This window comes from Hyla sarda, chromosome 8 (assembly GCF_029499605.1).
Source record: "Hyla sarda isolate aHylSar1 chromosome 8, aHylSar1.hap1, whole genome shotgun sequence".
NCBI classification, from domain to species: domain Eukaryota; kingdom Metazoa; phylum Chordata; class Amphibia; order Anura; family Hylidae; genus Hyla; species Hyla sarda.
The window spans coordinates 225,805,663-225,817,827 of record NC_079196.1 but is presented as its reverse complement, the minus strand read 5'-3'; the positions used below and the strand labels follow the sequence as shown (position 1 = coordinate 225,817,827).

At 52.5% G+C, this 12,165-nt stretch overlaps 1 protein-coding gene across 1 annotated transcript in view; it reads left to right on the top strand.

The window, feature by feature from the left end:
* TAOK2 (TAO kinase 2) overlaps nt 1-11,707 on the top strand; it is a 50,551-nt gene extending 38,844 nt beyond the window's left edge. The window contains exons 18-20 of the mRNA XM_056536565.1: nt 1,861-2,073; nt 3,376-3,558; nt 10,323-11,707. Coding sequence (XP_056392540.1) covers nt 1,861-2,073; nt 3,376-3,558; nt 10,323-10,856 — 930 coding nt within the window. The 3' untranslated portion in view covers nt 10,857-11,707. The remainder of the gene's footprint in view (nt 1-1,860; nt 2,074-3,375; nt 3,559-10,322) is intronic.
* Nucleotides 11,708-12,165: the final 458 nt, after the last annotated feature.

The window sequence follows — 12,165 nt, the reverse complement described above, 5'->3', positions numbered from 1 at the left end:
TTATTTAATACCCAGGGTTCGTGTGTTAATGGTGTCTGGTCCTGAAATCTACAGGACAATGCAGGAGATAGCAGAGCTGGGATCATTGCCATAATTTTACATTTAAGGCCGTACCTATTCAAAGCTGCGTTCATAATTCTTATCCTCCATCCACACCTAGAGCTGCATTTACAATTCATTACCCTCCATCCACACCTAGAGCTGCATTTACAATTCATTACTCTCTGTCCACTCCTAGAGCTGCATTTACAATTCATTACTCTCCGTCCACACCTAGGGCTGCATTTACAATTCATTACCCTCCATCCACACCTAGAGCTGCATTTACAATTCATTACTCTCTGTCCACACCTAGAGCTGCATTTACAATTCATTACTCTCCGTCCACACCTAGAGCTGCATTTACAATTCATTACCCTCCGTCCACACCTAGAGCTGCACTTACAATTCATTACCCTCCGTCCACACCTAGAGCTGCACTTACAATTCATTAACCTCCATCCACACCTAGAGCTGCATTTACAATTCATTACTCTCCGTCCACACCTAGAGCTGCATTTACAATTCATTACTCTCCGTCCACACCTAGAGCTGCATTTACAATTCATTACTCTCATCCACACCTAGAGCTGCATTTACAATTCATTACCCTCCATCCACACCTAGAGCTGCACTTACAATTCATTACCCTCCATCCACACCTAGAGCTGCACTCACAATTCATTACCCTCCATCCACACCTAGAGCTGCACTCACAATTTCTTTAGTCATATCCACAGTTCATGTTCTCTAGTTACATTCAGAGCAGTGTAAACAATTCCTTATCTTCACCCTTAGAGCCGTAATCACAATTCTTACCCTCCATCCACACCCAGAGCTGCATTTACAATTCTTACCCTCCATCCACAACTAGAGCTGCATTTACAATTCTTAACCTCCATCCACACCCAGAGCTGCATTTACAATTCTTACCCTCCATCCACACCTAGAGCTGTACTCACAATTCTTATCCTTTATCTACACCCACACTGCATTTACAATTCTTACCCTCCATCCACAACCTGAGCTGCATTTACAATTTTTACCCTCCATCCACACCCAGAGCTGCATTTACAATTCTTACCCACCATCCACACCCAGAGCTGCATTTACAATTCTTACCCTCCGTCCACACCCAGAGCTGCATTTACAATTTTTACCCTCCATCCACACCCAGAGCTGCAATCACAATTCTGTTCTTGCAGAGTAGACTCCTGCGATGGGCGCTTCTGCCCGGATTTCCAGAAGACTGTGTTGGTGCTCTCTGTCGCCCAGGTCCTCCACTTGACCTCCTGAACCCAAGGTTTCCCTGGAGGAGGCGGGGACAGGACAGCCATACATTCTAGATCAGTGGTCTTCAACCTGCGGACCTCCAGATGTTGCAAAACTACAATTCCCAGCATGCCCGGACAGCCAACGGCTGTCCGGGCATGCTGGGAGTTGTAGTTTTGCAACATCTGGAGGTCCGCAGGTTGAAGACCACTGTTCTAGATGTGCAGGTTTTCGATGGTTGCCATGGACAACACTGCAGAAGTTTTGCTGCCTCCTAGTGGTAGTTTGTAGGACAATTAGTGTGTAAAGAAATAGCTTCATACAGGATGTGGGGTTGGCGAGGAAGGGGGTTCAGTGGGACATGGAGGGTACACTATTGTGCATTAACCCCTGGTCGCTCAGGAGGGATTGATTATTTCTTGTCTTCTTCTCATCCCTTTTCTCTCCTCTTTTCTATATTCTCCCATCATGCATTGGCTTTGCCCCCACCCACATTCGCTCCCGTCTCTCTTCCTTCCCCTCCCTTTTTTTATATTTTTTTATCTCTAGTCCAAGGAGCTGCAGATAAAGCGCCAGTTCCAGGACACGTGCAAGATCCAGACGCGGCAGTACAAGGCGCTGCGCAACCACCTGCTGGAGACCACGCCCAAGAGCGAGCATAAGAGCATCCTGAAGAGGCTGAAGGACGAGCAGACACGCAAGCTGGCCATCCTGGCGGAGCAATACGACCACAGCATCAACGAGATGCTCTCCACCCAAGCCGTACGTCCCAAGTACTGAATGTGCCCGTCCTAGGCTTGAAGGGAATCTTTCATCCATGTCACCTGCATCAACCTGTTGGCACAGGTGTGTGGTGCAGGGGACACCGATGAAAACCATACTTACCTATCCTGATCCGTCGCTCCGTTCGCTCGTTATTTTCATCTTTCGGGCAGCAGGCTTGGGGACGCAGCAGCGGTGACGTCGGTGTGCTCCCGGAGCTCCACCCGTGCACCAAGCCTCCCACCCAAATGAGGAAGATAAACGGATAAACGGGACCACGAATTGGGGACAGGTAAGTATGGTTATCATCAGTGTCACCCACACTTCATGGCTGTACCAACAGGTTAGTGCGGGTGACACTGATGACAGATTCCCTTTAAGACGTCACTGCCACTTTAAAACAAGAACACATTTTGCTTGATCGAGGTCTCGGTTCTGAGACCCCCAGTAATCTTAAGATATAGCAAGGAGAAGGGTTCAACTGTGCTCTTTACTCTCCGGCTAGCTGCTCAATTCGACTCATTTCTATAGAGTCTGTCACCTGCAATGAGTTGGAACAAGTGAAGAAGGGGGGTTATTTATTTAGGTGCTGTGTGAGCTGAAATGGAAGAAGTAGAACAGCAAAGAAGAGGTTACACTAAGCTCTGAACTGCTGCTTTTGACAAAAAGGGAGGGGAAAAGAGGGGGTTACATGCAGCATTGAGCACATACAGTAGTTGTAACACAAAAGGGATATCTGCACATCATTTTGTGGGTGTTCAGAAATGAGAGGGAAGCCATGATTTAGCTTTTAGGTACAGTGTAGGTACTCTGAATGAAGCAGACAAGCTTGCAGGTGCAAAGTCCTGACTCGTGCTCTCCCTCAAATCACCTGCACCAATCAATTGCACCAGCATCCCAACATTTCCTGTGTTCCGTCTTGGTGCTTCGGCTACTAGAGACAAACTGAGCCTAAAAGGCAGTGACCTGCAGACTGTAGGGAAGGGAGACACCTAGTGGCCAAGAGCTTTTAGAGCTTTTCTTCTGGAGTAAGACATTTTTTGGCACATGAAGTTATTTATAAATATGTTATGCATCAAATAGGCACATGGGGGAGATTGTTTGTAAAGACAGTGACCATTTAATCTACTACAACTCCCAGCATGCCTGTATTGTTGGTATGCTGGGTCCATTAGTTGAGAGCAGATCTAGGGGCACAGTTGCAGAACTTGTGTGTTGATGCTGACTGGCTTTTATTTGGTCTGGGTATATCCAGAATGTTCCTCTACCCTTGGTGTCACTGTCACCCTCTTGTATCTTCAGCTCCGGCTGGACGAGACCCAGGAGTCCGAGTACCAGGAGCTGCGGATCCAGCTGCAGAAAGAACTGGAACTGCTGAACGCCTATCAGAGCAAGATCAAGATCCACACCGAGGCCCAGCACGAGCGCGAGATCAAAGAGCTGGAGCAGCGCGTGTCCATCCGCCGGGCACTGCTGGAGCAGAGGGTAAGCTGGCAAGCAGGGGGCACGTGATGGAGGCTGGTTATGAAGGGCTGCAGTGTGGAGAGAGTTATGAGCAATGGTTATTAGACAACCTAATTTTTTAACCATTAACACCCAAATGTCAACTTGGACCGAACCATTAATTTAGGTTCTAAGCACATTTTCTTCTATGAAGCGAGTGCCGGAGCTGTGCTCACTTCATAAACTAGTGTTTCCCAACTGTTGTGCCTCCAGCTGTTGCAAAATCTTTAACACCTAGCATTTTGCTCGTAGTCATAACCATGGACTCACAAACACCATATGGACTAAAGTATGAGACTCTGCACGTTCCCCCTCTGGGAAGTCAAGCACCTTTTAATATATATAAATATATATATATATATATATATATATATATATATATATATATATATATATATATATATATATATATATTATATATATTATATATATATATATATTATATAATATATATTATATATATATATATATATATATATATATATTATATAATATATATATATATTATATATATTATATGACAAAGGTTTCCAAACAGTGTGCTTCCAGCTTTAGCAAAACTACAACTCCCAGTATGCTTCTACAGCGATCCTGGAGATATCAGTCATTTAAGAAGATTGGCAAAAAAATACTTATCCCCTATCCAGAGGATAAGGGGATCCGACTGCTGGGGACCCCAGCGCTCAGTGAGGCGCGTGTGCTGCAGCCTGCACGAGCTCCATTTATTCCTATGGGAGAGTGGTGCAAAAAAGGTGGTCTGCAGTGGCGCTGCCTGTCTAAGCTCCTGATGGACCCGCAGTTACATTCACCGCCCTTCACTCCACAGAAGGGACCATAGTACAGCTCTCAGGCATCATCAACGCTCCCATAGGAATAAATGGAGCTCGTGCCATCTACCGGTAGACACGCTCCTGACTGAGAGCCCCGGGGCCCCGTCCCTGCATTCGGACACTTAAATCCAAATAAAACAAATTTTTAATAATGCACATTTGGTATCGCCGCCTTTGATGCATAATGTTTATGATCCCATGCGCCAAACGGTGTAAACGTGGAAAAAAAAAAATATATATATATATATCTCAAACACCAGAATTATGTAAGCATCTAATCTTTAGACATTTTTACTGGAGTTAAGAGTAAATACTCCGCACCGTCCTAACCACAACTATCACTGGTATTAAGATCCTACTAAATAGCTAATCTGTAGTACTCTTTGAATTAGGATAAGTTTCCTCGTGGGAATTATATCATGTGGTGGAGCAGAGAAAGATCCCATAGACTATGCTATATGCAATATAGCTTAGTGTCGGGGAGCTGGTTGGTCATGTGATGTAGGAATGTGCTGAGTGTCGGGGTCTGGGTGGTCCTGTGGTGTAGGAGTGTGCTTGGTGTCGGGATCTGGGTGGTCCTGTGGTGTAGGAGTGTGCTGGGTGTCGGGATCTGGGTGGTCCTGTGGTGTAGGAGTGTGCTGGGTGTCGGGGATCTGGGTGGTCCTGTGGTGTAGGAGTGTGCTGGGTGTCGGGGATCTGGGTGGTCCTGTGGTGTAGGAGTGTGCTGGATGTCGGGGTCTGGTTGGTCCTGTGGTGTAGGAGTGTGCTGGGTGTTGGGATCTGGTTTGTCCTGTGGTGTAGGAGTGTGCTGGGTGTCGGGATCTGGTTGGTCCTGTGGTGTAGGAGTGTGCTGGGTGTCGGGGATCTGGTTGGTCCTGTCGTGTAGGAGTGTGCTAGGTGTCGGGGATCTGGTTGGTCCTGTGGTGTAGGAGTGTGCTGGGTGTCGGGGTCTGGTTGGTCCTGTGATGTAGGAGTGTGCTGGGTGTCGGGGTCTGGTTGGTCCTGTGATGTAGGAGTGTGCTGGGTGTCGGGGTCTGGTTTGTCCTGTGGTGTAGGAGGGTGTTGGGGTCTGGGTGGTCCTGTGGTGTAGGAGTGTGCTGGGTGTCGGGGTCTGGTTGGTCCTGTGATGTAGGAGTGTGCTGGGTGTCGGGGTCTGGTTTGTCCTGTGGTGTAGGAGGGTGTTGGGGTCTGGGTGGTCCTGTGGTGTAGGAGTGTGCTGGGTGTCGGGGTCTGGGTGGTCCTGTGATGTAGGAGTGTGCTGGGTGTCGGGGTCTGGTTGGTCCTGTGATGTAGGAGTGTGCTGGGTGTCGGGGATCTGGTTGGTCCTGTGATGTAGGAGTGTGCTGGGTGTCGGGGTCTGGTTGGTCCTGTGGTGTAGGAGTGTGCTGGGTGTCGGGGATCTGGTTGGTCCTGTGATGTAGGAGTGTGCTGGGTGTCGGGGTCTGGTTGGTCCTGTGGTGTAGGAGTATGCTTGGTGTCGGGGATCTGGTTGGTCCTGTGGTGTAGGAGTGTGCTGGGTGTCGGGGTCTGGTTGGTCCTGTGGTGTAGGAGTGTGCTGGGTGTCGGGGTCTGGGTGGTCCTGTGGTGTAGGAGTGTGCTGGGTGTCGGGGATCTGGTTGGTCCTGTGGTGTAGGAGTGTGCTGGATGTCGGGGTCTGGTTGGTCCTGTTGTGTAGGAGTGTGCTGGGTGTCGGGGGTCTGGTTGGTCCTGTGGTGTAGGAGTGTGCTGGATGTCTGGATCTGGTTGGTCCTGTGGTGTAGGAGTGTGCTGGGTGTCGGGATCTGGGTGGTCCTGTGATATAGGAGTGTGCTGGGTGTCGGGGATCTGGTTGGTCCTGTGGTGTAGGAGTGTGCTGGATGTCGGGGTCTGGTTGGTCCTGTTGTGTAGGAGTGTGCTGGGTGTCGGGGATCTGGTTGGTCCTGTGGTGTAGGAGTGTGCTGGATGTCTGGATCTGGTTGGTCCTGTGGTGTAGGAGTGTGCTGGGTGTCGGGGTCTGGTTGGTCCTGTGATATAGGAGTGTGCTGGGTGTCGGGGTCTGGTTGGTCCTGTGGTGTAGGAGTGTGCTTGGTGTCGGTGTCTGGGTGGTCCTGTGATGTAGGAGTGTGCTGGGTGTCGGGGGTCTGGGTGGTCCTGTGATGTAGGAGTGTGCTGGGTGTCGGGGGTCTGGGTGGTCCTGTGATGTAGGAGTGTGCTGGGTGTCGGGGTCTGGGTGGTCCTGTGATGTAGGAGTGTGCTGGGTGTCGGGGTCTGGTTGGTCCTGTGATGTAGGAGTGTGCTGGGTGTCGGGGGTCTGGGTGGTCCTGTGATGTAGGAGTGTGCTGGGTGTCGGGGTCTGGGTGGTCCTGTGATGTAGGAGTGTGCTGGGTGTCGGGGTCTGGGTGGTCCTGTGATGTAGGAGTGTGCTGGGTGTCGGGGTCTGGTTGGTCCTGTGATGTAGGAGTGTGCTGGGTGTCGGGGTCTGGTCCTGTGGTGTAGGAGTGTGCTGGGTGTCGGGATCTGGGTGGTCCTGTGGTGTAGGAGTGTGCTGGGTGTCGGGATCTGGGTGGTCCTGTGGTGTAGGAGTGTGCTTGGTGTCGGGGTCTGGTTGGTCCTGTGGAGTAGGAGTGTGCTGGGTGTTGGGATCTGGTTTGTCCTGTGGTGTAGGAGTATGCTTGGTGTCGGGGTCTGGGTGGTCCTGTGATGTAGGAGTGTGCTGGGTGTCGGGGTCTGGTTGGTCCTGTGATGTAGGAGTGTGCTGGGTGTCGGGGGTCTGGGTGGTCCTGTGATGTAGGAGTGTGCTGGGTGTGGTGGTCTGGTTGGTCCTGTGGTGTAGGAGTGTGCTGGGTGTCGGGGTCTGGTTGGTCCTGTGGTGTAGGAGTGTGCTGGGTGTCGGGATCTGGGTGGTCCTGTGGTGTAGGAGTGTGCTGGGTGTCGGGATCTGGGTGGTCCTGTGGTGTAGGAGTGTGCTGGGTGTCGGGGATCTGGGTGGTCCTGTGGTGTAGGAGTGTGCTGGATGTCGGGGTCTGGTTGGTCCTGTGGTGTAGGAGTGTGCTGGGTGTCGGGATCTGGTTTGTCCTGTGGTGTAGGAGTGTGCTGGGTGTCGGGATCTGGTTGGTCCTGTGGTGTAGGAGTGTGCTGGGTGTCGGGGATCTGGTTGGTCCTGTCGTGTAGGAGTGTGCTAGGTGTCGGGGATCTGGTTGGTCCTGTGGTGTAGGAGTGTGCTGGATGTCTGGATCTGGTTGGTCCTGTGGTGTAGGAGTGTGCTGGGTGTCGGGGTCTGGTTGGTCCTGTGATGTAGGAGTGTGCTGGGTGTCGGGGTCTGGTTGGTCCTGTGATGTAGGAGTGTGCTGGGTGTCGGGGTCTGGTTGGTCCTGTGATGTAGGAGTGTGCTGGGTGTCGGGGTCTGGTTTGTCCTGTGGTGTAGGAGGGTGTTGGGGTCTGGGTGGTCCTGTGATGTAGGAGTGTGCTGGGTGTCGGGGTCTTGTCCTGTGGTGTAGGAGTGTGCTGGGTGTCGGGGATCTGGTTGGTCCTGTGATGTAGGAGTGTGCTGGGTGTCGGGGTCTGGTTGGTCCTGTGGTGTAGGAGTGCTTGGTGTCGGGGATCTGGTTGGTCCTGTGGTGTAGGAGTGTGCTGGGTGTCGGGGTCTGGTTGGTCCTGTGGTGTAGGAGTGTGCTGGGTGTCGGGGTCTGGGTGGTCCTGTGGTGTAGGAGTGTGCTGGGTGTCGGGGATCTGGTTGGTCCTGTGGTGTAGGAGTGTGCTGGATGTCGGGGTCTGGTTGGTCCTGTTGTGTAGGAGTGTGCTGGATGTCGGGATCTGGTTGGTCCTGTGGTGTAGGAGTGTGCTGGGTGTCGGGGATCTGGTTGGTCCTGTGGTGTAGGAGTGTGCTGGGTGTCGGGGATCTGGGTGGTCCTGTGGTGTAGGAGTGTGCTGGATGTCTGGATCTGGTTGGTCCTGTGGTGTAGGAGTGTGCTAGGTGTCGGGGATCTGGTTGGTCCTGTGGTGTAGGAGTGTGCTGGGTGTCGGGATCTGGGTGGTCCTGTGATGTAGGAGTGTGCTGGGTGTCGGGGGTCTGGGTGGTCCTGTGATGTAGGAGTGTGCTGGGTGTCGGGGGTCTGGGTGGTCCTGTGATGTAGGAGTGTGCTGGGTGTCGGGGTCTGGGTGGTCCTGTGATGTAGGAGTGTGCTGGGTGTCGGGGTCTGGTTGGTCCTGTGATGTAGGAGTGTGCTGGGTGTCGGGGGTCTGGGTGGTCCTGTGATGTAGGAGTGTGCTGGGTGTCGGGGTCTGGGTGGTCCTGTGATGTAGGAGTGTGCTGGGTGTCGGGGTCTGGTTGGTCCTGTGATGTAGGAGTGTGCTGGGTGTCGGGGTCTGGTCCTGTGGTGTAGGAGTGTGCTGGGTGTCGGGATCTGGGTGGTCCTGTGGTGTAGGAGTGTGCTGGGTGTCGGGATCTGGGTGGTCCTGTGGTGTAGGAGTGTGCTTGGTGTCGGGGTCTGGTTGGTCCTGTGGAGTAGGAGTGTGCTGGGTGTTGGGATCTGGTTTGTCCTGTGGTGTAGGAGTATGCTTGGTGTCGGGGTCTGGGTGGTCCTGTGATGTAGGAGTGTGCTGGGTGTCGGGATCTGGTTGGTCCTGTGATGTAGGAGTGTGCTGGGTGTCGGGGTCTGGTCCTATGGTGTAGGAGTGTGCTGGATGTCTGGATCTGGTTGGTCCTGTGGTGTAGGAGTGTGCTGGGTGTCGGGATCTGGTTGGTTCTGTGGTGTAGGAGTGTGCTGGGTGTCGGGATCTGGGTGGTCCTGTGATATAGGAGTGTGCTGGGTGTCGGGGTCTGGTTGGTCCTGTGGTGTAGGAGTGTGCTTGGTGTCGGTGTCTGGGTGGTCCTGTGATGTAGGAGTGTGCTGGGTGTCGGGGGTCTGGGTGGTCCTGTGATGTAGGAGTGTGCTGGGTGTCGGGGTCTGGTTGGTCCTGTGATGTAGGAGTGTGCTGGGGGTCGGGGGTCTGGGTGGTCCTGTGATGTAGGAGTGTGCTGGGTGTCGGGGTCTGGGTGGTCCTGTGATGTAGGAGTGTGCTGGGTGTCGGGGTCTGGTTGGTCCTGTGATGTAGGAGTGTGCTGGGTGTCGGGGGTCTGGGTGGTCCTGTGATGTAGGAGTGTGCTGGGTGTCGGGGTCTGGGTGGTCCTGTGATGTAGGAGTGTGCTGGGTGTCGGGGTCTGGTTGGTCCTGTGATGTAGGAGTGTGCTGGGTGTCGGGGTCTGGTCCTGTGGTGTAGGAGTGTGCTGGGTGTCGGGGTCTGGTTGGTCCTGTGATGTAGGAGTGTGCTGGGTGTCGGGTCTGGTTGGTCCTGTGATGTAGAAGTGTGCTGGGTGTTGGGGATCTGGTTGGTCCTGTGGTGTAGGAGTATGCTTGGTGTCGGGATCTGGTTGGTCCTGTGATGTAGGAGTGTGCTGGGTGTCGGGGTCTGGTTGGTCCTGTGATGTAGGAGTGTGCTGGGTGTTGGGGATCTGGTTGGTCCTGTGGTGTAGGAGTATGCTTGGTGTCGGGGTCTGGTTGGTCCTGTGATGTAGGAGTGTGCTGGGTGTCGGGGTCTGGTCCTGTGGTGTAGGAGTGTGCTGGGTGTCGGGGTCTGGTCCTGTGGTGTAGGAGTGTGCTGGGTGTCGGGGTCTGGTTGGTCCTGTGATGTAGGAATGTGCTGGGTGTCGGGGTGTGGGTGGTCCTGTGATGTAGGAATGTGCTGGGTGTCGGGGTCTGGTTGGTCCTGTGGTGTAGGAGTGTGCTGGGTGTCGGGGTCTGGTTGGTCCTGTGATGTAGGAGTGTGCTGGGTGTCGGGGTCTGGTTGGTCCTGTGATGTAGGAGTGTGCTGGGTGTCTGGGTCTGGTTGGTCCTGTGATGTAGGAGTGTTCTTGACATGATGTTTGCACCATCTGATGATTTCCTTTTTACTCTACAGATAGAGGAGGAGATGTTGGCCCTGCAGAGTGAACGCTCGGAGCGTATCCGCAGCCTCCTGGAGCGCCAGGCCCGGGAGATCGAAGCCTTCGACTCGGAGAGCATGAGGCTAGGTTTCAGCAACATGGCCCTGACTGGAATCCCTGCGGAGGCATTTAATCAGGGCTATCCAGCTCCCCCTCCTGGCTGGCCGTCCCGCCCTGTACCTCGCAGCGGCTCACACTGGAGTCACGGCGTGCAAAATACTGGAGCACCTCAACTATGGCGCCAACCAACACTACTAGCCCCTCCCTCGTCTTCATGGGGTCTGCACCCTCCAGGCTCCTCCTCCGCCATGCCTTCTTCCTCCTCCTCTTCTTCCTCCTCTGCCTCGCCGTCATCTTCCTCCAGTGGCCGGGCCGGCCTCCTCCTCCTACGTAACAGCCCCCAACCTCTGAGGAGAGGGGCGCCAGGAGGACCCTCGGAGGCGGGGCTGAGCCGCAGCACCAGTGTCACGTCTCAGCTCTCTAATGGCTCCCATCTGTCCTACTCCTGAACCCAGGGCCCCTCAGTAACCCCTTCCTGACAGCAGGAGCCCCCCCCCCTCCTTATACCTATGATGATGACAATATGGCGGCTCTCGCCCTCCTCTCTCACGTCCACTCTTGTCGCCCTCCTAAGTTCTCTCTACAATTCCAGATACCTTGGGGTTTGTTTTTTTTTGCTTTTTATTCGGTTCCTGCACTATAGGACTGCCCCCTCCTCCTCCGTGTACATAGAACTGCCCTCCCGATCTTATTGGTTCCTCTTTCGTTGGTGCGCTGCCCGCGTATATTTCACCCGCGTCTGTGGTAGAAGATCAATCACTGCTTGTTTTTCTAGCACTTTACTGGGTAAATGCCTCTATTATTATTATTATTATTATGATGATGATCTTTTTTGTTTTTTTAGTCCCTTTTATTATATGTTCGGTCGCTGTATCATTTTACGATGTTGTCACTGGGTGGTTCTGATGGGCGGTTGTGCGTCTGTGTGTACCATGAGCGTGCGAGAGATCGGGTGCCTGACAAAATATATATATATATATTTTTTTTTTTTTTTTTTGTAATAGGAAAAAAAATGTAAAAATCATTAAAAACAAAAAAAAGACAAGCTATTAAGGAATGTATTAAAAATAATAAAAAACTCCTCAATATTCCTGCGGGGCATCTAGGGCCCCCGGGGCCTCAGTTTCTGTATTTTTTATTTTTTTTTTCCATTGATTTTATTTGGGAGGTGAGAATGAAGCAGGACGGCCGCTCCCGCTGAGCTGTGGGCATTTCAGGACCTCGCAGAGACTTTACATTACATGACATATGTTGGATATTAAAGTATTAAACTGGAATGGATACTGGCGTCCGTGTCGTGTGCCGCCTCCGGGGGGGGGGGGGGGGGGGGGGGGGGATGGGGCGTCTTTTGGCTGTAACAGCAGCACAGAGTATTTTTGTGTCATTTGCTTCGCTCTTTACAACATATTTACAGCCGCTGCCCGATGAGGTCCTGGGGTTGGTAAAAATCCGATTTTAGGAATGTCCCTTTAAAGGAGATGTCCGGTGCGGACTATTCCTATTCCGGGCTGCAAAAAAAGAGAAAACAAATTGTCACTTACCTTTCTACGTTCCCCCCGGAACGCTGCAACAGCTGATTGGTCGGCCGGGCTGTTTACTTTCGCCATATAAGACGCACTTTTTCTTCCCCAAAACAAGGGAAAAGTTGGTGCGTCTTATATGGCGAATACACACACCTATCGGGTCGGTCCCTGCGGCCATCAACGGCCGATCGCGGTGATGCCCTGTATTAACCCTTCAGACGCGGCAATCAAAGCT